Here is a 26,127-nt window from a genome sequence, read left to right as displayed (position 1 = left end):
GGGCACCGAGGGAAGAGTAGAGCCTCTTGCTGCGTAGCTGGGCTGAGAGCCAGACTAAAGAATGCATCTGTGTTATCCTGGACAGCCTTGAAATCTGATGGAGTTTGTGCATTTCCAAATGTGAAACCATCTCTGTGTGGCTTTTGAATGCTCTCTGTTATGACAAAATGACAGCACATCCTTGTGCCAACTCTGCCAGATGGGGTCCTGTCACAGACCTCTGAAATCAATGCCTTATCAGCATATTTCTTTTTCTTCTCGTTAACCTGGCATTTGAATGGGGAGGAAATGTGTAACTATTTTTGCCTGTTATGGAGATTTCCCTACCCCCATATTCATAATTTAAAAGGAGGATAATCTTTTAGGTAGATCACATATCTTTTCCTGTGGCTTACAGACATCAATTTAATGATATCTCAAACATTACTTCTATATAATTGGTACAACATAAATGTAATTAATTTTGAACATCTAAACATTTCAGTGCATAAAACTTGGGCCAAACCAAATCACATGAATTATATACCTCTTTGTTACCTTTGACAATATTTCTTTACAATCAGTTGTGATTTCATTTTCTTGTGTGATCTTCTCAGGTCCTCTACTTTTAAGTTGGTTTTATACCAGGGAAGAGATTTTTTAAACACATTCAAGTGTAAAAGCATTTAAATTATTAGTCTCCCTTGTGATCTTTTGTTGTCTAATGTTTATCTAATGCTCATCTGCTTAAGGTAAATGTTTTATTAAAAAAACAGTCTTAAAAATATTTTAGTGACTCTAACCTTACCAACAAAGCTATATTCAACCATGGTATATTTAACCAGTAAATTCAGTTACCCCTGTGGTTAACAGTGAGCATAGCTGTAGCTGCCTCTTCAGTGCTGCTTGCTGAGCAACTGGAAGACTGGGATGTGCTAAGATGAGCAAGGAGAAGCAAAGGGAACATATGCAGATATTCAAGGTTGCCTTCGGAAGCATGATCCACCCAAGTTGCTATCCAAGTCCTCTTCACATTCACCTAAACCGCACAAAACTTGGTTTAGAAAGCCATCACCCCCCTCAGCCCATCCCTGGAGGATTTACCTCTCCATGAGTTCTCTCTGGGAGCAGGGATGAGGACCTGGACACGGTGGGGTTGACATCTGAGAGCTGCAGCACAAAACCCATGGAAATGGTGTAAGAGGACAAATGCTAAGAGGGTCAGCCCCTCATCAGGGCACTCAGCACAGCAGCCGTCGTCCTTCCCATCCCACCTGTCCCCAGCTCCCTGGAGGCCGTGGGCACCCTGGCTTTGCCACAACACCTGCTCTTGACACCAGTTGTTTTCCCTGGAGTTTCAGTTCCCACTGTTGTTCACCTCCACAACTGCTGGAGCTACTGATGGCAGTACTCACATGCTGGACTGTGCCAGGCAGAGTGGATCCTGTGCCTGCCCAGGTGGCAAAGGGGAGCCACAAGGAAGTGCTGCCACTACTGGTGTGTGCACACCGTCCCTGCCTCCCTCCCTCTTATCTGGGGGTGGGGAAGCCCCACATCCAGAGCACAATAAACATAAATATTAAAAACACTATTTCAGGTTCCTCTTGCTCTTTCACAAATGCCACCAGGCTCAGCTTCCTCAAGATGATTTCTGTCCCTCTGTTCTGTTTTACAAGGGCATGCCATCATGTTGCCTCTCTTTGCTCCTTCTCATTTTCTTCTTTGCTGAGGTCTATGCCTGTTTTTAATCTGAAGCTTATAAAAGAGTTCTGCTCTGAGTCATGAACTAGTCATATATTGGAATTGTGTCTCCTACATTCCCTTGGCATTTATTTCTGGAATGGGGTCTGCATGCAGGAAGGCTATGGTGAGGTATTAAGTATCCAAAAGCAACCACAGCTGGTGTGGACAGATCCTTAAAGAAAGAATTCAGATGAAACCAAATCAGTTTTTTGTAATTCACATTTTGAAACTCAAGGCAATTCTAAAACCAAATTCATTAAAAAGAATGAAAATACAAACCTTTAAATTAAAAGCTGCAGGGGTCAGAATGAAGCATTTTACAGAATTAAAGTACATTCACAAACTGTCTCATTGTCACCAAAATGACAAGGTTTTGGCCCAACACTGTCTGAAAAATGAGCAAGTACAGGTGCTCTCATATGGCAGATGCTCTCCTACCAGATCTCAAAAGTGAGTAATACAGCTCACAGATACTCTTTTAGACCTAAAACAAGCAATGGAGAAACAGTTTAAGCTTTCATGTCTTTATGCTTGAACTCTGGTTGTTGTAGAGGATAGCTGAAAATAATATCCTCAGCTCCCTGAAGACTTAGAAACAAGCAAGTAAATAAAAGAAGCACAGAAGTGTTAATATGACTGTTCTTGTTTCTGCTATTGCTGTATCTGTTACGTAAGGAGAGGAGAAAAAAAAAGTTCGCCTTTTTCAGCCTATCCTGTTGTTTTTTAGTCTGATCTCAGAATATATGAATGCCTCACCGAAGTGCATCTCAGTTCCTCCTGCTTTACACTTCAACCAGCAGTGGTTTTCCAGTTTATCTGTATTTTCCTCTCAGTATAACAGTCCTCTTTTTTATATGGTGCCAATTTGTGAGTCCTGGGGAAGGAAGTTCAAAGCAATTTCAAGTGGCAAAACCTCAAAGACAGTTCAAAAAAACTTTCAAAATTTTCTTCTCTTTGTCACACAGGGCTCCATTCTTCAGGACCATGAGGTGACAAACTGTGTGTCTTCCACTCTGCATTGCTCTCACACTCTGCAGACTGAAGTAATTTGGTGATAAGTGGAACACAATGTCTTGCAGAGTAAATCCATTTAATCTCAAGGGTTTTGTTCTTCACCCAAGGCTTCAAAGTATGCTCATGACTGTGTTGCCTTAATCAAGACTGGCTCCCACATGCCCCTGCTCTTGGGCCAGCAAAACACTTCTAGAGCAGCCTGAGGCTAACCCACAGACCTTCAGTGGAGGAGCTGTTGGGAGATACCTCTGCCAGGGAGAAGATACATGGAACAAGGTTTATGAAGCAGGTAAGGGCAAGAAATGTCAGGAAGCAACAAAAAAAAAAAAGAAAATTCTGGACCCTTTTTTTTTTTTTTTTTAATGTAGAAGTCCTCCTCTTCACATCTGAGGCTGGATGGAAGATTTCTGGTTCCTGGCATATCTGGTTAAAAAAATAAAAGTCTTAAGTGTGAAGTCTCTTTGAGCATTTACATAATACAATTTCTAATGAAACTCTATGATATAATGAGATGATTTATTAACAGCCCAGGGAACAGAGGAACCCCCATGCCTTAGAGACGGTCAAGAAGCCCAACTATGACCAACATTTGAAAAACTGCCCCCTCCCCCTGCCCCCCCCAGTCCCATGTTGGACCATGGGTACCCATGGGTATCTGACCAGGATACACCAGCTGGGCTCCTCAAACACAAGGATGTCTGTATCCTCATCCATCAGTGTACACGTCCTGTCTCCAGTGCTGCAGGCTGGGATGTGTCTGGAGGATCCACTCCACTCATCTCTCACAGAGGCTCTGGGAGTTCCCTGAACTGGAGCCTGTGAAAAGTGTTGTTAATAGAAGGAAGGGATTTACTCACGTCATCTTTCTGAACAGATACTGATAGCAGATTTAAATTTAGCATGTGTGCAGAAGCCTTCTGCAATTTTTGAAGTCAAAGCAGAATCAAAAAATACTTTCGTGTCCTCAGGAGAAAAAGAAACATGAGTGAAGAAACAGTGTAAGAGGCAAAGATAGATGCTAACTTGTGGATGACTTGCCTGGTTAGTAAATAGCTGCAACAAAAGTGATAATCCAAGAAAGCACTGGAGGATATATAGGCCTCAGCAGAAAGTGCTGAGGGGCTGATACGCTGTATGGACAGCACACACTTACGCACCACAGGCCACTGAAAGCACTTCTTTTCATAGTCATTGAGGTTGTAACTGGGACTTTGTTAATGACTAAAAATGTAAGACGGTGTAGGATGATGCAGAAGCCCCAAAACAGAGTGTTGGGACCCAAAGATAGCTGCCATACCAGTGAAGCACAGTGAAGTACATTTTTGCTGGACCTTTAAAGGTTACCTGTTTAAACTGGAGGGGTTTTTCGTTGTGGGTTGGTTTTGTTATTGGTTTGTTGGGGGTTTTTCATGGAATCTTCAACGAGGAGGCAGAAACAGTATAAATTTAATGCAAAGTAATCCTATCTCTTTTAGCCTCTCCTGGATAGTAACCCTTCAGCTGTCCTATGATTTAGACTCATAGATTTCATTTCGTATGCCCCAGACATTAGAGGAAGGCAACAACGTGAGACAAATAGACTCAAATATCTCCTAGAAATCAAACAGCTTCTGAAGCAGAGGTGCAGAAGTAAAACAAAATGTACTTTTGCTTCAGGGTTTTCTCAATACTAGTTTTTTTTCTTTTCATTGTGGTCCCTCATTTCCCCACCCAGACAAAATGCAGTCATGACAACATGGAAATCCCCTGAGCAGCACGTCTCTGATAATAAGATTATTCATGTTCAACAAAAATATTATGTCTGAAAAGACAGACTTTTTCTTTTGGTTTGCTCCAACTGAAACAGGAAAAAAGAAAAAAGAAGAAGATCAAAGTGATAGCCCACTCAATTATAAACAAGACAAATTTAAAGTGAGAAGGTGTCATTTCTGGGTAGTGACCAATTTGCACAGGAGAGCCCTTCTTTAATGACATTTCTGGCTGAAAATGAGGTAGAAATTACCTTGAGGGTTTTTAGAATAATATGAGAGGCAAGATTATTAAGGAAAATATTGACATTCTCAAATAGTCCTTTCTAAAGCAAGCAAGGGGTAGGCCTTAGGGATGAGAAATCACCAGGACTCAATTTCACTAATTAAAATTTGCCTGCTATGTACTTTGGTCAAGCACAGAAAGCTTGTCATGAGAGATGAGGACAAATAACTGCTAACATCCCCCCAGCTGCCTCAGAAAGAGGGAGTTTCTTGAAGGGATACTGTGTGAATTTGGCAGTGACACAAACAGTCCTGTAAAAGAAGTCAAGCTCTTAAGTGAGGGTCAGTCAGCCCATTGTGGTGCCACCTCCAGTGGCTCCAAGGCCCCTGCACCGAGTCCAGCTCCTGCTTTGCGTGGGTGGCCAGGCAGGTCCCTCTCCTGTTGGTGGGTGGAAGGTATCATAGAGGTCTGCTCAGCAAATATCTATCCTGCCTCACCCTGGGCTCTGTCTGAACTCAGTGGAGAGAAATAAATGCCTTTAGGGGTTTATATTCATCTTTTTAATGTCTGTGTTAGGACGAGATGAATCGTGCTCCTCCCTGGCCAGACAGAAGCGAAGCGTGGAGAGTCCTGACACAGCAATACACTCTGTAAATGCCTACACACTGGCCAAAGAGCCCAGACCCACCCTTCTGTACCTGCTGAGGCTTAGTGCACCTGCAGGGAATGCTTTGGTGGGGAGCCCAGGGGAGGTTCCACAAGGGGTCCTTGATACAGATTTTGGAGATGTCCATCTTCCAGTCAGCCTTGCTGAACTCTTGTGGAAAGGGGACCATTTCTTCCTAAAAAAACTGGGCAGGGGAGCCCAGAAACAGTGCTTGACTACCCACTGCCCCTTGCCTAGGGCAGCAAGAGACACTGCAGGACAGTCGCTGATGTCCTGGAATGAAGGACGCTTTTCTAGCTGTGAGACCTGAGCTTTCTTCACTTTGGTGAGCACTTTGAATTATTTCCTTGCAAACAAAAAAGCTGATGCAGCTTCCATATTGAGCCTCATTATTATAGTGTCATCATTTTTTCTGTTTGCTCGGGCCCTGTTACCAATTTTGCCCTCAGTTTCCTTTACACCTCCAACCTGAAGCTTTTTTTGGTGCAGCCAGGGCTGTGCCAGAGCTTGCTCCTCTGTTTCAGGCCCTCAGCTCACCTGTAGTTAGCCACATCTGTCAGCCCTGTGCACGGCCCTGCTTTACGCTCCAGTGTGCGTCGGTGTATTCAGCCACAGAAAGTGTGCAAAGGAAATATTTAACACCTCTTTATCTTTTGTTTTCCACCTTTGCTTTGTCCAAAGCCTGAAAAAATGCGAGATGTGCCACTTTGCTCTCAGGAGCCAGGTTTTGCAGGATTAGTCTTTTAAATCACAGGTTTTTCTGGGTCAGCATTGCCTGTGCAGGACTTCATAGAGTCACAGAAGGGTTTGAGGATCAGCTTGTCCCCACCCCCCTGCTATGGGCAGGGACACCTTCCACTAGGCCATGTTACTCAGAACTCCATTCAGCCTGGCCTTGAACACTTCCAGTGATGGGGCAGGCACAGTTTCTCTGGGCAACCTGTACCGGAGCTTCACCACCCTCACAGGGAAGAATTTCTTCTGTATATCCAATCTAAATCCACCCTCTTTTAATTTAAAAGCATTGCCTCTTGTCCTGTCACTACAGGCCTTGGTAAATAATTTCTCTCCATCTTTCTTAAAAGCATCCTTTACATACTGAAAGACCATGATAAAGTGTCCCCAGAGCTTTCTCTTCTCTGGGATAACAACCCCAACTCTCTCAGCCTCTCTGTGCAGGAGATGTGTTCCAGCCCACTCCTCATCTTACTGGCTTCCTCTGGACTTGATTCAACATGTCTGTGTCCTTCTAATGTTGGGGCTGAATGGAGGGAGGGTCTCACAAGAATAAAGAAAACTGCTGGCAGTGCTGCTTTTGATGCTGGTAGTTAAAGAATAAGCAAAAGCAATCATACTTAATAGTTCATACCTGGAAGATTTTTCTCCCTTGGACCTGTGCGCCTCTCCTGGGAGCCAAGGGGATGCCAGGACTAAGCCATGCTCTTAGGGAAACCAGCAGCACAAATCACATGAGCCGAGTCAGGAGCACAGCCCATGAAACGTGCTCCCTTTCCCAATGGGCTTTACCAGGTTTGCCCAAACGAGCTGGCGGGGCTGATCAGAACGTGCTCAGTGCTGAAGCGGGAAGCTGTTTCACAGTAAAAGCTCAGCAATTATCTTTACCTTGGCTTCCTGCCCGCTACCACCAGCCTGCTGTGCGTAGGCATGTTTACATTTCCCCTCGCTGAGGTCCCGCTGGCAGGCTGCGGGGCTGCTCGGGGCCAGCTATAAAGGAGCGGCGCGGGTTTCGCACACACCCCCACTGCACACATGCAGCGTGCTCAGGATGACACAGCCCAGTACAGTACTGAGCATTTTCGCCATGTTCCTCCACACCACTTTTGGGGAAAGTGGTTGCACCTCAGCAGACGGTGATGGTGAGTCATTTCGTCTTCATCTTTCCGCTCACGTATCATCTTGAAAATCCTCAGTTAAGAGCTCCAAAATGCAACTGTCTGGTTAAATACATTAGTGTTTTAACTTCCAGTCTCTCTTTAGTGCCAGTGCCTGAGGTGGAGCTGGGGGATACCTATTTAATTTAATCCCCTAATCTGCTGTCCTTGTAACATTCAAATCCATATGAAATAAGGGAGACCACAGCTGTATGCACAGGGCATGCAGGGCCAGACCTATTAAACCTTGTTGTAGCTAATGTTCCTGTGGGGAGTTATGCCTGGGCACAGGGATAACTTCACCCTTCTGCAGCCAGTGGTCGCTCTGAGCTGCCATTAGAGAGGAGTGATGTGCCGAGTCTCCTCCAAGTAAAATGTTTTGATGTAACTCAAACTTGTTTCAAACTGTTCCACATCAAAAGCCAAATTTTTATGTTTTCTTTAAGCAGTTTCATCAGCTGTATCTGGGATATAGTCCCAGTCTCCCTTGTAGAATGGCTGATGCAACAACTCAGCCATGGGGTTCTCACAGCTCATCACTAACAGCATTCTTCCCCTACTCAGCAAATAATAATAAATTAATAACAGTTTAAATTTAGCCTTTCTGTAGGTTTTATGATCTCATTCAGAGAAGTGAAAATTATTTAGCAGCATCAAGATCAAATATAAAAACATAATAAGCAGAAATAAAACCACTGTTTCAGGCTGCCATTCCTTTTCTCAAGAGGGAGATGAAAAATTTGATTTAGAGATTCAGTCCCAAGTCTGTTAAATTCTTATTTGTCTGATACTAAACAAACAGCAATGACAAGAGTGTGCACTATGCCTGAAGGACATGGGCTATCACTCAGACACTGGTAGTTTAGAGCTCCATTGTTTGGGAGCAAAAGAGTTTTCAGTTTTTAGCAGAATGGTTGTGTTCTTATGCTATGTCTCAGGGAATCTCATTTTTCCCTGGGTTTATTTTAATACATGTATCTAGACAGTTGTACATACCTATGTATGTACATAGGATATGCATGATAAGTTTTTTAATTCAGAGAAAACAGGGACTGGCTCAGAACTGCATCTAACCACCCTGTGGGTTTTATTTGTCATTTATTCATACAACTGGCAGCTGCTTAGAGCCAGCTTTGGAAAGCACCTATGGTGATGAATGTTCAGTGTCACTGAAATCTTCAGGGCTTCCCAAAACCAGATATGATCAGACCTTTGCTTGCTTTCTCACTAACGCGAGTAAATCATAATTTCCTTAGACAAACAGATTAAAAAAATCCCCACTGAGCAATTAGAAGCTTTTATGATTTCTTCATCAATCTCCTGGGTTTGGCCAACAAACTAAGTAACTCGGGGTAAAATCACCCATGACGGATGTTTGACTTTCACTGTTTGCCCCTCTGACTCACTCTGCCTCCTGACAAAGTGTCCCTAGCCAACTCAGGCATGAAGTTGCCCTTACAGGCACTCATATGGGCGGACGAGGGAAGAGCTAATTGCAGCACTTGCCTCCATCTCCTCTTCTCTTCTGAGCATCAGACTGCCTCCCAGCTGCTGTCCCCCAGCCAGGCAGAAGAGGTGGAGACCCCCAAAAGGCCTCAGAGAGCTACAGACAGAGCTAAGGAGGGGCAGGCAGGGAGGGTGCAGGCAGGCACAAGAGGCTGTGGGGTCTCATGGGCAGGACACCTTCAGTGGTCCTCCTACCCACACTTGTACGGTTTGTTCAGCCCACATCTAAACTAAAACAGGTTCTGCCTGAAACACATCAGTGCTAAAGGTCTCACATTACTCTGTCCATGGAGACTGTCAGTGCTTAGTTGTGCCCTCAGTGTCACATGTTGTCGTCAGTCCTGGTGGCTTTAGAGCATAAAGCTGAAGCACGTCCTTAGCCTCTGGTAACACTCTTCATAAAGGTTCCTGAGATTCCTGCTGTGGTTTGAACCATCCTGCTGGATGCTGCCCAAACCCAACAGAGAATAATTTCTGTGAAGGATCTGCCACGGCTGTAGCTATGAAAGCAGTTTTTATCCCACTTTAGAATCACTCCTTCCCAAGCCCTGCCTTGATTCCACCAGAGCCAGGTTCATGACTCTGCCTGGTCTAGGCTTCTCAAGGCAAATATTACAATGGCCTTGTAAATTTTTAACTGAGTGAAGAGTTCTTAGCAGTATGAGTCATGTCAGACTCACAAAAACCATTTATATAGCAAACACATTTGTGCGTGGTGGTTCTGAGGTTTAGGGCAGAAGTGAGGCTGAGACTATGTGCATACTTATGTCAGACAAAAATTAGTCAGCCCATGGAAAAACCACAGAAAAAATAGCATTTCAAGTTGCTTGCTTAACACTGTTCCTGAGGTTTAATTATCATATATTCTATGGTTATTATGTTATTTCTATGAATAAGGAACCATATAATCACAATGTGAATGTTCTAAGAGGTAAAGTCAGCTTTCCTTCCAGTGTGGCACCAGAGCTGCGCTGTATTGGTTAAACCTTGAATGGCTGTTTGAACTGCAAGACTGAACTTTTTCTTTCTTTTTATTTTGCAACTAGACTGATAGAAAATTAATTATAATCTGTGTAACTTTTCAGCAAATCAGTAGTGAATAATTGCATTTTTTTTTATATAAGCCATTTATTAGTAGGATGATTGTCAGGTTTTTGTGTTGATGAAAAATCCAGTATATGTAATTTGCATATATGGAGATCACCAAGCAGTCTTATACAAAGGAAGATTAGTCATCCTAATCTTTAAGTTTTAGTATTGCCTTGAGCATAAAGCAAGTCCCTGGTAGTTGCAAGTAAAATGTTAAGAGAGGCTTAGAACATGACGTATCTGTGCATGTCAGCTTTGGGTGTATATATCTATACAAAATATGGTACATTGTTTTTTTCTATTTTAAACAGATTCATTTCAGCTTACTTGGTATCCCTCAAATTTTGAAAACACTTACATTTTTATGTACGCACTTTTACCCACAAATATGCAACGCTATGTGGTATGTATTTCTGTACAAGTATGTCTGCCCTTATGGCACACGGCTGCACTGGACAAGACTGTCACCTCTGTGAAACTGCTGCAGGGCTTGTACCAGAGTTGGGCTGACCTCTGTGTCTCTGTCTTGAATGTGATGGTTAAATGCAGCCGATTTGTACAGGATCTGTTGTGTCTGTGTCTGTGCTGCACAGGTTCTCCCCTCAAAGCAGCAATGCTGGTACAGGACACTGTATTTGTGGTCCTTCAGGGAGATCTGGGGTCCCTGAGTTATGCTGAAACGACCAGTAATAATTTCTTAGCACCAGTTGCTCATGGTGACAAATGGCCACTGAGTCTTAGATCATGGGGGAAGAGATCTGCCCGTGGATTAGCACAGCATCAGATGCTCCTATCCCATCACAGGTGCTGGTGGCAGCAGTCCCCTTCCTAGCCTCTGCCTGCACTTCTTTTGTGTTTTTCTCTGCATTTCTGACTGACTTCTGGACTTCTTCTCTTACTCAAAATCTGACTACAGATGAGAGAGTTGACCATTATTTTCTCTGGGAGGGATTTTCCATTGGAAATTTTTCAACAGGCATTTCTCCACTCCATTTGCGAGTCTGAGTCACTGATGCCCCACGGCAGATAGCAATAGGACAAGGAGGAACAGTTTTTAACTGTGAAAAGAGAGATTTAGATTAGATGTTAGGAAGAAATTCTGTACTTAGAGGGCAGTGAAGCTCTGGAACAAGCTGCCCCAAGAAGTTGCAGATGCCCCATCCCTGAAAGTGTTCAAGGGCAGTTTGAATGAGCCCCAAGTAAACTGATCCAGTGGCTGTCATTCCTGCCCAGGGTGGGTGAAAGTAAATCATCTCTAAGATCCCTTCCAACCCAAAGCTTTCTTTGATTCCATGATTACTTTTCTCACTGCATCAGGTGCCCTACATGGCAAGGACCTGTCTGAGGAATGAGTAGCAGAGGACTGAGCAGGGGATCGAGGATAATCCCTTGACTCAGGAAAGAGGCTTATGTAACGTGACAGCTACCCTTAACCATTGGTGAAAGGAGTCAGAGGCATTCCTGCCCCTGAGATCCATTCAAGGAGTCATGACAATAACCCTTTCCCCAACCACTTGGCTATAGTGGGTGAGGTTTCATGACAGTTTCTGCCAGAGAGGATGCCTCTCAGAAGCATCAGTTTTTGCGTCACTGGCCACATACCTGCCAAGTGTGGGATTTTAGAATTACGCCCTTAGTCAAATCATGATTGTGTTATTAGTCATTGAAGCAAATTTGCAAGAAGCCATGCATTCTGGCAGAAGGTCTTATATTTCCCTCCTCAGCCCAAATTCTTGACATTTCAGAAAGCTTTTCAGTACAACCAAAATGTGGCTTAGCTTCCTCATGGCACACATATACTCTTGCAAGTGGGGGAACTTCATCCTGGCATGCAGGGAGAGCAACCTTGAAAGGTGCAAACGGCTTTTAACTTCATTTTGGACAAGGTTTCTTTGCTTCTTACAAAACAGGTGGGTTGATCCTCTTTCTTTCAGGCAACCACATGAAGAAAAAGCATCCCATACAATGGAGTTGCCAATCGATACACTCACAGGTCTACTTCAGTAACATCTTGTGAATATCTCCTTAGGGACCCTCGGGGATGATGAGCCAGACAATTTTGACATTGATTGCTTCAGCCAGCTGGAAATTAAGGACTCCTTTAGCAGCCTGACCTGCAATTTCACCGAGCTGCCTCCTTACAACACTAACTATACCCTGTCTCTGTGGTAAGTGCTGTCAGTCTGTCCCTCAGTAAACACCCGGGAAGGGAAATGCTGAGCACTAGTGAGTCATGTTGCCACATGCAAGGAAACAGGGGCAACAAAGCTAGACAAAATCCTGCTTCAGAGTGTCTTGCCAAGTTTGACTACTATATTCAGCAAAGGAGAAGAGTTCACTGAAGCAGAACATAGCCACCTAATGAGAAAAAGAAAGCTGGAAGGATTTTTAAAGAGGACTATAATGTCTCCAATAGTTCTGATCTTGCCTCTGTGGCTCCAGAACACAACAATATGGATGTAGCCCAGCATGAACAGAGAACTTTTTACTTTAAATTAAATAGTATTTTAAAAAACTATTTTTGAAGACAGAGATCCTTGCCACAGAAAATTCTTTAGCAGAAGGTTCATTTTCCACATCAGAGAAAATGCCTTTATCTAGGTTAAGACAAAAATTCAGGTATTGCCTTTGCACACACAGACATGCAAGAAATACACTAGAACAAGTACACAAACCCCCAACAGCTACCAAACACATCAGTCATCTCCACTTCCTATCAAGGCTGTGAAACTCTTTCCACCTTTTCTTTTCACTGTTGCACCAAGCTGAAAATCAAATTTTGTTTCTTGAGCATACTGATGCTTTTCTCTTTTTCTGTTTTTCCTGAAACTCAAAGTTATGTGGCAGCCAAAAAAAGAAGTGGATATTTTTTTAAAAAATCTTTATATACTAATCACTAATTATTTCCTTTTTTTCCTCATAGTTTATTAGAATTTTTCTATTTTCATGGGACTTATTATAGGTTTTGACTGAAGTTTTATGGCAGTTCTCAAACATGAGAGCCACAGAAATGGAAAAAAAAGTTCTGAAACTGCCATGTGATTCCTTCATGGCCAGGCTGACTGTTGACCCTCATTTGCTACCACTTAAGTCAGTGAGGAATTTCTCTTATCTTCAAAGAGCGTCAAAACCTATTGCCCTGTACTTAAAAATAGCAGCAGTAAGGTAGTTTTTAAAGGTACAAATGTTTTAACACATATACCTCCAATTAAATAATTGCACTTTTTTCTCCATGACATGGAGAGCTCCATGATGCTTAATGTGATTCACATCTCTTTATTTTTGTGCTCAAAGACCAGAAGGAAAAACACTATCAGTCTCTCAAACTCCTTATTTGCATTGCATTATTTCTTATTTCACATGGAGTCCCACTTCAGAGAAAGTGAAATCAGCAAGCAGGATTCATCCTTTGTGGTAAGTAGTCAAGTTATAATAAGGCTGAGAAGAAATTAATGTTGTGTCACTTTGGCCAACAGTACCAAGGAAGACAACAATTACGCCTGCTCCAACATGAAGAAACAGGAAGATGCATTCTTCTTACAGTTCAATGATATACTCTCAAACAGAGATGTTTGCATGTACTCTGAGACAAAGAGAAGGGTCTGCAGGAGTCTGGTTGTAACTGACATTGGTGAGACACATAACATTTTGGATGTTTTTGAGTTATAGGGGTTACTGGGGAAAAAATAGCCCAGCAGAAAGCCTAAGTGCCAATTTGGATGACGTAGAGGCACCATAAAATAGTGTCTTAGCAGGATGTGTAGCCTGGACTGGGGTGTTACCAGGCTGTGGTGTTTCAAAGCCAAACATGATTAACCACCATTCAAAATGCGTAGCTGAATTCTGGCTTATTGTGACACTCTGCCCAGACTGGGACACAGACTGAATCCCATCCATGGCTGAAGCAGGTGTTCCTGTGTACGGATGAACTGTCAAGCAGGGACATTTTGTTCGTCTCTGACTGGGGACGATGCAGTTTAAGGACTGGCCACCCCATGGACAGCATGAGCCCAGTAGCACTGGGAACACAAGGTTGCAAGATCTCACTTCACATCGTGGTGTATCCTGTAGTCTGAAGAAGGTGCATCCTGCACTGATGACTGTGAACAGGCCAGTCAAAGACACACCAGGGACCTGCCTGAGCCAGGGAATAGGAGACTCCAGGGGAAGAGGGCATCCACAGAACCTACTGTTCTTGGTAACCAGTCTCATTCAAAGGTGGCAGAAAAGCCTATGTAGGACAGATTCTTCTCTGTTCTTCTCTGGTGCCACATTGCTTTGTCTCATGTTGGCAGTAGGCACTGCAACATCCCTCTGTTGTGAAGCATTTCTGCCACAGTCCAGTAGTTTTGTAATAACCTTACACTACCTTTCAGTTTACAAGGGAACCTGAACCATCTCTGGCAGTCACTACTCGAAAAACTGTGGAAGGACTAAGTGTTTAGGGGTTGTAGAAGGAGTGAGAACAATTTATAGCTAAATGTGTTATCCAGAGAGGAGAGAGGTGTGGGCTGTCTGTTGTTGTGAGAGTTGATGTACTTACACACGGTGAATTCAGGAAACCTCAGTGTCACAGCCACAAGTCCCTGCAGGTCTCAAGCACATCCAGCTGAGGCTCAGCTTGGGGAGAGCCCTGACGGCTGCATTTCAGATTTGATGTACTTGCACGGATAGTCTTTGGCACAGTCTCCTGCAGACCAGGTCAGGTGTGGGCTCATAGCAATGGTCTAGAGCCACAGCCCCCTCTGCTCTATCTATCACTGTCAGACTTTGTCCCTTCCTCTGTCCCACTGCCCTGACAGCCAGCCTCAGTGGTACCTGAGCCCAGTTTGTTTCCCAGTGCCTTCTCCCAGATGGGTTTTGCCAGGAGACCTCCATCAGAGAGCACTAGCTAGAGGGACTGAATTTCAGGCTTTCAAGCTGCCACAGGGGTGGACATGCTCAGGAATTGCTTTCCAAGACTAAATGCCTTATCCCTCACAGGCACCTCCCCTGCTGGTCAAACTTCTCTAGCATAACAAAACCAAGCCCCTCTCAGGATCAGGGTGTAAGGATGAGCTGAGATTCAGCATGAGGATTGCCCAGCTCAGGACAGATCTTGCTCAAGATAGGTCACCCTGCAGGGCTGTAACTTGAAGTAGACTTTTTTTACATTTCAAAGCCTGTTTATTTTCTAGTACCATTATTCTGCTCCTGTTATATACTGGTTTGTTGTCATTTGCAGTTAAGCCCGAAGTTCCTTTCGCTATAAACATCACATATGAAAGGGAGGCAAATGAGTATCTTATTCGTTACTGTACACCACACTCAAGGAAGAAATACTTAAAGGACAAATTAGTACACCAAGTAGCCTATCGGCAGAAAGAAGGTACTTGGAAGGTAAGTGGTGATGTACTGGTGTGCTTGCACTAATTTCCAAAATTAAGCATTATGATAATTACCTGTACCATGCAAAAATGGTCACATCTGCACTTCTGCAGATCTCCATCTGAAAATTTGGAAAGGTGCAATATTTGGTATTTGGATATTTCATCAGTCAAAAGAGGTTTCCTTCATTTGAGTGGGAAGAGAAGACATAATGTGTTGAACCATTCTAAGTTTGCTCTTTGCTACGGTGATTTTGCTGTTTTTTTCTGTGCTCATCAGTCAGCAAAATGTGTGACCTCTTTACTTATTTAGCAAGTTTCCTCAAGTCTCCTTTTTCTCTCAGTCCTTCCAGGCTTCCAGTGCAGCCCTGCAGGCTATCTGAGGCTGCAGCTGCCTGTGACCTGGGTCTGATTCGGGCTGCCCAGCCACAGGGATCTCTGTGTCCTCTGTCACCAGGGCAGCCATGCAAAAGCTAGTCACGATGTTTGAAAGCCTGGACTACACCTGGGTTTTACAGAGGGAACACAGTGTTGTCCACAAAAATCAGATTATTTACCTGAAGTGCACCAACCCAGTAATTACACACTTGAAAGAGACATTGATTGTTCCAGCCTGGGTGCTCCGTGGTATTCCACAAATCAAGCACACCAGCTGCAGAAACTTTTTCCTATTTATACATTTTAGCAAACAAACTAATTAGTGTTTGTTGGCTACAAGGTACATAGTTCTCTTATTAATTAGTGTTCTAACAGTTAATGATTCTCTCATGCCTCATGCTAATTAGCCCGCAGGCTCAGTTTTGTCTTCTCTTGAGTTAGTGGCTCTTGTGATCTGGTGGGCCATGAGTCAGCAGTCGTGATCTGCTCCTGCCAGAATTACCTTCTACGCATCTGAGCTGATTCAGCACAGTCACTGAGTTGTTTTTATTTGTTTCTTCCTTATCTTGGGGGTTCTGCCAAATGTCCTCTATTATGGCCCATAAATTCTGCACACTTTGTGTCCATTACCAGTGCTACATCCTTCTTCCCAAGCTTTGTTAACCTCCCCCAGGTCTCAGATCATCAAAGCATGCCAAGACCCAAACCTTAACAAGGCAATTCTACCCACAAGTAATTTTTTTTCGAACAGCTGGACATCACTTGCTTATTAACTGCTCTCTATTTCACAGATTAAATCTCCCTCCTTGTTGAGTAGGCTTGAAAATATACAAAGATCAAACATCAAAGAACTCAAGGGTAAAAAAATGGACTCAGGCAGCCAAATACATTGAAATGGAGAGCACTGGAGCTGCACTGCAGGATTTCAGCTCCTTCCCTGTAACTGCCCTTTCAGACATTGTCTTTTTATGCTGCAGAAATGTATTTTTTCCGGACCTCTCTTCTGAGCCTTTCCAGGGAAGTATATATTTCCTACTGCAGTGTCAGCTGCTGCAAAGCACAGTTAATACTTGCAGCTGTTCTCCAAAAAGCCTTTACCCGGCATTTGTCTCTCTTCTCAATACTATCTGGACTATGCCTCTGTTTAACTAGGCTGATGCCCTGATAAGCACCTGTGTCATAGCTAGAGAGATGGAGTAAAGAGCACAGCATTTCAGGGATGCACCTGATCTCACATATTTTGCTGAACTCGAGGATAATTCTCCACTGTCTGCTGGAAAAATAACTGGATTTTGTGTGTGTGTGTGTTTAGACAATAGAGTCACCATACCTTCAGATAAAATTGCTGGGGAGAAACCTTGAAAGTGAAGCATCGTATGAGGTGAAAGTACGTTCTCAGCCCGACGGAGATTATTTTAAGGGCACATGGAGTGAATGGAGCACTTCCAAGAGCTTCAAGACAAAAAGAGAGCATGACTCAATGGAGAGCTGTAAGTGCTGAAAACACTTTAGTCCACCTGGAGGAAAGCAGAGCTGGGGGCCTGGGCTCCCTGACCAGTGTCGGCAGCAGCAGGGATGAGAGACTGGGGAGGGAAGAGCCCACAGCCACAGCAGGGTCAGTCCTCACAGACACAGGCACTCCAAGGAGGTGACTCACAGAACAGCTGGATTGCACTGGTCTGGGGCTGGCTCTCCATGAAAATTTAAATCTCTCTGGAGGGCAATAAGGTCAGAGGAAATGCTGCTATGAGAGCATGAGGGCGTGGGTGCAGAGGGAGATGAAGGCTGACTCACTGCTTGCTGCTGGCTGGCTTACAAGGAGAAGGAAGAGCTTGCACCAGGCATTTTGGGTAAGGCACAAGGAGCTGTGAAACAAAAACCATTTCAGTAGCCTGGGTTTGTGTGTGAATGTGGCACTTGAATCACAAATGCAACACAGGATAAAATCTCATCACTGCACATGAATAATATTTGTGGTGCTTGGGTCCCTTCAGTCCCCAGGGGCACCTCAGCATTACCTGTGTTAGAAGTCATCTCTGTACTGCTGTGAGGACACAGTGAGTGCTGGTTTCAATGCACTGGAGGTGACAGCACATTTCAAGCTGCTTTAATCCAGTCTGTGAACCCAGCTAAAAACTCAGCCAAGTGCTGATGCTCTGGCAGCCTGTCTTTTACCTCCTTCACAGAGGCAGGAGAAATGAGCCATTGCACCAGCCCAGTGACAAGCAAGTGCAATGCTTGGTGTTAATTCCTAATTTATCGTCTGAAAAGACATCACAGTTGTGGTGGCTTAACAGTGAGACATTTACATGCATTGGCTCATGTTCTTTGTTTTCCTTTAGATAGCACTGTGGCCATGATTATATTCTCCATCCTGGGATTCATACTGTCTATTGTTATGATTGCACTGATCGTAATTTTTTGGGAAAACAGGTAATCTCTTTGTATCAGAAAAGGTATTGGAACCCAATACTGTTCTGACAGTCTTATTGCTTTCCCTGTTATACTTGTGAACTATTCTCTCTCCATCTCTGGAGTTCTGTATCAAGCTGATGGTAAGCAAATGGGCAATACAAGAGACAGTGTTGGCAGGCAGAAGATGACCTGCCACTCGGAGCAGTTTTCAGTCTTGGGCTCAAAACATTGGGACCTTTGGCGAGCCAAAGTCACCACAAAATGCTTACAAACTCAGTGTCCCACTGGAGGCAAATTTGGCTCACAAACTTCAACCAAAATCCAGAAAAGAAAGGGACCTGTGGGTTTCGGTGAAGTCCCAAGAAGTGTGGAAACAGCATTCCAGAGTGATGACCTCTTTCCCTTTCACAGGCTAAGTCAGAGGGGTGTTTGCTCTGCAGTACTTTCAGAAGCAGCAGGGCAGAGCCCTCTGCAACAGAGGCTTGATGGTGTCAGACACCAGCCTGGCCAAATCCAGCCAGTCATGAGGTGAGATCAGGCAGAAGTGGGACTAGGGATACATTCATTACCAAAGCAGTCATTGGTCTGCATTAGGGTTTTTTCATATATTTGCTACACAGCAGTAGATAGATAACTGTAGGTATGTTTTTAATGACATGGCTCACTAGAGCTGACAAGCTTATGAAAATGAACAGATATGTAGACAATCTTATGAAACTAGGATCTGATGGGAAAAAATCCAAGTTTAACAATAGAAGATGTACCCCTTGTAAGACAGAAAGCCCAGAACTGTTCAATGACATTCAGAGCAGCCTGTCCATGACACCCAGATCAAGAGAGGCAGCTGTGTGTGAGCTGCTTTTTTGGGACACGCTTGGGCTGTGCTAACTCCAGAGTTACACATGGGGATTACCTGGCAATGTTAAACATGGGGATTACCTGGCTAGTGCTAGTTGACCTCAGCCAACCCATGCCACAAACAATTTTAATAATGGAACATTTTAGACCACTGGAGTTATCTGCCCTGGTGCTACTTTGTTCACAAGTATAGAGATAACTTGAGATTTCTAGTTCTTGTGTTTTACTGTTGCTGGGAACCTGCAGTTCTCTAACTTCTCTACAAGTATTGCTTATAGAAAACTGCAGCAAAAACAGCTCAGACTTTTTGATCCCAGATATTTCCATTTTAAAAAGAAGAGGGATTTATACATGTGTGTGTATATACAGCCAAACAGACACATAAATAAAATGAAATGCATATTCATATACGTGTAGAATTATATTTCTATCAATGCAATGATTGAATATCAGTTGGACAATATTCTCTAGATGCATCACAGCTGAGGGTAGCAGGCAGCACAGCATGAGCACTTTGCTAATCAAGGCAGTAAAAATGAGACCTGTGGAAGGTTACAGGACAGATGTCTGAAGCCCAAATTCCTGGCCAAGGAATGGGACAATATGTCATTCTTTGAATTAATTTAACACACAGAAGCAAGTGTCAGAAAATTTCCACTTTAACCACAGCATCTTCTTGCGCTTGCAGAAACCAGTTTCATCATGCAGAACCCTGTTAACACAGCCAGATGAAAACAAGCAAAAAGCTCTTTGCCAGCATAATTTGCTGCCTTTCCAGTACTTAGTGAAGTGTCTTCTTTTGACTGTAACAATTTGTGTACTCAAAAGAAGAATGACTTTTTGGTGACCTTTACAACTCCTTTTCTCTTCTCTGTTTTATTCTGAGACTTCTCTGTCTTTATTCTGGGTAATCTCAGCTAGCCCTAAGGCTTTGTGAGAACTTGTACAAATGATGCAAAATGAACCTCTGATACCTCAACACAGCCCTCTTATGCTGCTTTTTGTCTATCGTTGCTGTTTCAGGATCAAGCCTGCTGTATGGCCAAACCTTCCTGACCACAAAAAAACCCTGGAGCAACTATGCAGGAAGCCAAAAAACGTATGTTCTTCCTCTGTTCTTTCCACCTGAGTATAGATTCTTGGGGACAAAACTAATGCTCATGAGAGGCACTATGTACATTTTCTGCATGAACTAGGACATGTTTCAGAAATTCTACATTTCACTGAAGAGAGCCCACATTTTCTCATGCAGATGTCAGCCAACGGTATGGAAATAACACACAATTGAACTGGTGCCTGAGGTTTGACTTGTGCAAAGTAACTACAGAGGTCTTGTGAAGTTGACATATGAAGAAAGGCTGAGGGAATTAAGGTTGTTTATAGAAGAAAAAGAAGCTCAGGATGGGGAATACTACCTACTATACTTCCAATACCTAAGGTGTATGTAGAGAGCTGGGGGAGGTGCTCTCACCACAAGGCTGTATGGTGACAGGACCAGAGGCAACAAGCATGTGTCACTTCAGGGCAAACTTCTTCTGGATATGAGGAAAGAATCTTCCTTGTAAAAATAATTTAAAATTGTGTAGCCTGCCCAAAGACAAAGTAGGCTCTCCTTTGGGAAAATGTTTAAGGCTTGTCTTGATGGAGCCCTGAATAGCCTAATCCAGGTCCTGCTTCTGGCAGAATGTTGGACTCCACAGCTCCTTTCCAACCAAGATGCTTTGGTGATTTGATGAAACTGTGATCATGGGTCTGGATGGGGAACTTTCGCTAGCATCCTTGGTGATGTCTGTGCACCCTGACCTGGCCAGCAGCATTGTTCATACATCATGCAGTATATGAACTGCTTTGCCAGTTAAAAGCCAGATGGACAAAGGCTAAAAACCATAAGATGTGGGCTTAGCTTGTTGTCTTAAAACTATATACCTAGTTCATTTTTTTTCACAAAGAAAGTAATTAGTGCTGTTCACTCCAGGTACATTATTAGCATATTCTTTATTTAATAGGAGACCTAACACAGCTCTCCTAGCCCCTGGGCTCCCCAGTTCAGGGATTCCTAATATGTTTCAGAAAGTCATTGCAAATTTTTACTTCCCTTGCTGCTAAATTAGGAAGGTAAAACTGAAAGAAACCACCTGGGTGGGCACACTCCTTCCTGTGAAATGGCAGGCATGGTGTCTCAGAAAAGTCCCTGAAACATTGTATAGAGCATAAAACACTCTCCAGGGGTACTGCCCAGAGGAGGACACAGGATAGATCCAAGTTAATAGGGAAAGGGATTTTCAGCCATATGATAGCTTATCCTGTGCTAACCTATTGTTCAGCCTGCTCAGGGTTACCTCTAGAGTTAAAGAAATAATAAACACCCTTCTAAAATCAAATAAATTATCAAAGAACCTTTTCTCTTAAGCTACTACCCACTTTTGACTAATTGTGCTATTCCCTTTGCCACACAGAATTTTGATATAAGCTTTAACCCAGACAGTTTTGGTTATGTTCATATCCATAAAGTGGATGGCCTTTGGGCAAAAGCTGAACTGGAAAATTTTCTTCAGCCATCAACTGCTCCAGAGACAAGCATTCAAGAAAAATTCAGGAGTGGATCAGACCTGAAGATGATCCCTGCAATGGCAGACAAAAACAACCTAAACCCACCCATGTCTTATGGAGGAGTCTGGCCAGCTGAAGCCCTGCACAGGCTCCTGGGCACCAACCAGTTTTCAGTCACCGAGGGCAGCTGCAGCTCCAGCACCTATGAGGTTTGCCACAGCAACAGGGTGCCTCTGCACAATGATGGTTTCAACCTTTTCTCCACACCTTCCCTGGATCCTTCTGGCCAGACCCATCCAGAGCCCCTAAATGATGACACCATCTCCCAGATGCTGCCTAACAGTGACATGAGATCACCAAACAATGAGGAAGCCTATGTCACAATGTCCAACTTCTACAAAATTCAGTAAATCTCACAAGAATTACAGAATGTCTTTTTTTCTCCAACACAAGCAGGATGCTGAAGCCTTCTTGTTTTGTTTCCCTATATCCTGTGAGTTCCCACCTCCCTCACACACTCTGCTCACAGTGAAATGCTATACCTGCAAGGAAGTGGGTTCTCCTACATTCCAGTGAGAAGGAGCCTATCTTGGCACTCAGTATGCTGCTAGCAGTCTCACTGCAGCAGAAATTGAATTTTGATTTTGATCTTCAAATGTGATTAATCCAGAGCAGTGACAATGCAGTCCCAGCTGAGGATCACAGCATGTCTCAAAGAAGTTAATGAACTCTTTTGTTACCCTCTTGGTTACAGAATTAAGCTCTTATTAATGCCCTAGCAAGAAATATGGCAATAAATTCCACTTAAATAGAGCCCAATCTCTTCTAAACACTGGTGGGTCAAGACTAACTCCCCCCCAGTCAGTCTAAGTCCATGAGTTTGCAAAAAGACAGTAAATTAGAGTTGCTATTCAGCATTAGGTGCCTGGGGATTCACAAGCCTGAGCACCACAATGAGTGGCAGCTGAGTGCCCAGCAAAAACTTTACACTTTAGGGAGATATTTCCTGAGATGGATTTAAATTTCTGAGGGTTTTTTGTGAGACACAAATTAAAACAAAGCAAACCCTAAATGCCACTACTTTTTGCTATTGGTAGAGATCTGCACTTAAGCCAGTTAGAGGATCCACAGGTACTTCTGCTAATATTCAGTATTTCATGTACAAACTGTGTGAAGCAAAGTCCTTTCTCTTCCTAGAAGCTGAATTAGGGCTGTAAATTGCATGATGCTGTCTTTTTCTGCAGCTCTTATGCAAGCATTAGTGTAGCTTAAGTGCTTTCCAGGCCAGAGGCTGGGCTGACCATGTTTGTTGACTAGCATTATTCCCAATGGCTGTGACTGCACACAAATACTATGAATTTGGACAGGCCATGTTCTTAAGCAACATCCAACATAGGAAGATAGATGGAATGTCGTGGATCCTGCCAGTGATCACAAGTCCTAATTCCTTTTTTTTAAAGCAACTTATATTTGCCAGGAGATGTTTTTGGTTTGTTGGGGTTCTTTCTTTTAAATGTTATTTTATTTTTAAGTTTTTTAATTTTTTGGCATTGTGACTTTTTTTTCTTTATGGTATTACATTTATTATTTTTTTTTACATTATGGCTGAGCCACTTCACACTTCCTCCTTGGATGCTACACATTCTGGAGCACACACTTGGAGATAAAGCTGCTACAGCCACATGGTTGCATGACAGTAGAGCAATGTGGCCATGGGACATCCAAGCTGCTTTGTTGCACTCTGGAATTGGGGTTCACCTCACTGTGCAGTCTCAGTTCCTCTAGGTCTATGAAATTCTCCTTTACCTATTTGTATTCACATTCCCAGAGTCTAAGGGTGAAAAGAGTCCTCTATCATCCTCAGAGATGCTCGGATTTGTTCTGACTGCTAACAGCCACAGAGATGTTGCAAAACCTCAGTTGTTTCCATCTGCCTCTGCCAAGACAGCTTTGTGCCAGGAGAGCAGCAGAATGAATCAGATCACTGAAAATCTCTTGTGGCCTAGTTTCAAGAATATATGGCAAAGACTGGGGCTTGCATTAAATTCAGTTGCTTGAATCAGAATTTTATGCTGCAGGAGAGAGTACAAGCCAAACAGCAATTCTGGACCATGTCAAGCCAAAACCAGCCCTCACAAGACAGCACTCCACCTCCTCCACCTCCACCCAGCGCCAGGGAAACCTTCAAGTGGGGAGAACCTAACAGTTACTGTGTGCAAAGGGGCCTTGGATTTGGCTCAAGGCATTCCAGTGAGATTTTACAGAATAGTTTTTATTGCCGTTTATTGCCAAATGAAGCATTAATTGATGCAGAAAAAAAAGACCAAAGCCCTGGGCATTCATTTGCTTTATAGTGCTTGTATTTCCTTTCAAAAAGAGCTGCTGATAATGCTTATACTGTGAGAACTTGCACAGTGTGAGTGTAGATACAGACAGACTATACTGTAACAATACCTTCTTCCAGTGACACAGTGACAAACAAAAAGGGGATAGAGGAAGAAGCAAAAGCGCATCAGGAAAATCCTCTGCAGTATGTGCTATGCTTCCTTCAATTTTTGTAATTCTGTAATTCTGTAACAGATTTGTTGGATGTATGCAGATATAACCACTTTCAGCTTTGTTTCGGGAAAAAAAAATAAAGACAAATATGCACTAAAGCCAGAAACACCACAAGCACTTCCTGTCTATGGCCAAGTTATATATAGTCCATATATGAAGATACAGCCATGGCTATGTCTGGACAATCTGTCAAGTAGTTTCCTTATTCTACATGACAGCTTCTCCTGAGCTGTTCACAAATTCCCATCTGCCTCAGTATGCACATAGGAGTATTGCTCAGCTTTCACACACTCCTTGCACTTCCTTTAGTTCAGCACAACTTTCCTTCTTCCCCTTTCTGCCTCCAGTGCTCTTACTCAGCTGCACTCCCAGATGCAGCTTGGTGACACTGGTTTCTCTGTAGCTGCTTTATGACACAGTGCCTGGAGCTGCCTGCTCCTTTCTGCCCTGTGCCCACTGGGGTCTGGCCCCTCTCCTGCAGTTGTGGTACCACACAGACACCCTCCCATCTTTGCTTCTCCCCTTATGTCTGTGCAGCTCATGCAAATGCCTCCTAGCTCTATGAGTTCTCCTCTCCTGCACTATGCAAACGTCTCCTAGCTATACACAAATAAACTTAGACTTTTATCAGTTATCACAATGAGTCACGGTCTAATTCTAATGACGCTGAAAAATGCTAATTACATCTCAAGGCAATAGTCATCCCTGGCTTAAAGCGTTAGTTTGTTTGCCATGTCTCCTCCCCTTGTGAACATCCATTAGATAAGCTGAAAAAACACACACAAATGCTGTGTGTGTCAGTGGGGCAGCAGAAGGTCAGCTAAGTGTGGGGAGGCAGGAGGACTGCTGCTGCCAGGGTGGAGGGATGGCTAAAATCCCTGTGATGTGCAGTGAAGTCTGGGATATGAAATAAATGGTGAATAGGTGGCCTGACAATCGCTGCTGCGGGCACACATGGCTGAATTCAGGGCAGTTTTTGGCAGGCAGAAGCTGACCATGAAACCACTTCTTCTGGAAGCAAGGGACCTGGTGATGCAGGCAGGGCATTTCTGCAGGGCAGGAGTACAGCCCATTTTCAGCTTCTTTCCAGTAGTGTTTATTGATTTGAATGTCTGTATTTGTACGGTAACACTGCAGTGCTGCAGCCTGAGGGGAGCAGCAGTTGGATTTTAGTCAATACACTTTTGAGTCAAGCTAGTTATCTCTGTGGTTGAGGGGTTTCTAAAGCTATCATTAAAAAACAGCTAAAATGTGGCATACAGAAGACTTACCATCTTTGTGAAGAATTATTTTAGTTAAACACCTCATTACTGCAATTATGAAGCCACTCAAATTATCACTCCTGTGTGTCACAGAGCATTGGTAAAACAAATCTAATGTACAGACACACAAGAAAACAACTGATGATGCCAGAAAACGCAATTGCTGAATTATACCTACTGTCTCATCCCTTGCTCATGCGGCAGCTCCAGGTTTCAGTCAGGGTGGCTTTCCTTGGCTGCTAAGCGCCACCTGCTGAAACACGAAGCCACAAGTCGGAGGCCAGCACTTGCTGGTGCCATCACATTGTGCAGCTCCAAAAGTGTTGCTCACATGGGAGCTGGGGGAAAAATCAAGCCCACAACAAACTAAGCAGCGTTTCACTTGTTTATAGTCTATGGCCCCAAAGAAGATTGGGCAAGTGAAAGCAAAAGTCAGAGTTTCCAGGGTTTCTTCATCCTTAAAATGAGGTAGGCATCAGTGTCCACAGAAGCACTAATTCCATACCAGTAATTCAGAAATGCATCTTTCGTAACCTAATAATGAGAAAAACAGTGTTTACAAGGGTGATGGCTATATACTGTGGCTCAACAGACTCTGTATTTTCCAAACAGTTCTTTTGCAGCTTCCAGGGAAGTCTGATTTTTACATCAGACTCTCCTAACCTGGTATTAGGATGTATTGCTGCAGCAAGCTCTAACACAGAATTTGGTTGTATGACACTAAGGCCAGTGGGTTGAGATTCTTTCATTGGCTTCTAGAGCTGCTTCTATGGGCTCAAAAAAAAAAAAAAAAATCCAGTTATTGTTAAACATTGACTGCATAACTTACATGTCACAGCAAAATTAGATTAGTCCAACATCAGGACCACCACCAA

The 26,127-nt window shown here is 43.5% G+C and overlaps 1 protein-coding gene and 1 long non-coding RNA gene across 4 annotated transcripts; one reads left to right on the top strand and one right to left on the bottom strand.

The window, feature by feature from the left end:
* Nucleotides 1-1,957: 1,957 nt before the first annotated feature.
* On the bottom strand, nucleotides 1,958-7,002 carry LOC116437988. 2 transcript variants are annotated; one of them, XR_004237554.1, is made up of 3 exons: nucleotides 6,747-7,002; nucleotides 3,397-5,561; nucleotides 1,958-3,159 (listed from the first exon to the last, which is right to left on the bottom strand). It is a non-coding gene; the product is annotated as an uncharacterized LOC116437988 (long non-coding RNA). The 2 variants fall into 2 exon arrangements; XR_004237553.1 differs by lacking the exon at nucleotides 6,747-7,002 and having other exon boundaries at nucleotides 3,397-6,276.
* An 82-nt stretch (nucleotides 7,003-7,084) lies between these two features.
* On the top strand, nucleotides 7,085-26,046 carry IL7R (interleukin 7 receptor). Of its 2 annotated transcripts, none has more exons than XM_032096433.1 (8): nucleotides 7,085-7,254; nucleotides 11,894-12,032; nucleotides 13,341-13,495; nucleotides 15,089-15,243; nucleotides 16,921-17,098; nucleotides 17,951-18,041; nucleotides 19,905-19,980; nucleotides 21,437-26,046. In XM_032096433.1, the coding sequence occupies exons 1-8, from the start codon at nucleotides 7,164-7,166 to the stop codon at nucleotides 21,839-21,841; spliced, it is 1,290 nt and encodes a 429-aa protein (XP_031952324.1). In that variant the 5' UTR covers nucleotides 7,085-7,163; the 3' UTR covers nucleotides 21,842-26,046. The 2 variants fall into 2 exon arrangements, with proteins under 2 accessions (XP_031952324.1, XP_031952323.1); XM_032096432.1 differs by having other exon boundaries at nucleotides 7,088-7,254; nucleotides 21,338-24,627.
* Nucleotides 26,047-26,127: the final 81 nt, after the last annotated feature.

The sequence above is a fragment of the Corvus moneduloides genome, chromosome Z (assembly GCF_009650955.1).
Source record: "Corvus moneduloides isolate bCorMon1 chromosome Z, bCorMon1.pri, whole genome shotgun sequence".
Lineage (NCBI taxonomy): Eukaryota > Metazoa > Chordata > Aves > Passeriformes > Corvidae > Corvus > Corvus moneduloides.
The sequence above is the reverse complement of the archived record's forward strand: the minus strand, read 5'-3'. Positions and strand labels throughout refer to the sequence as shown.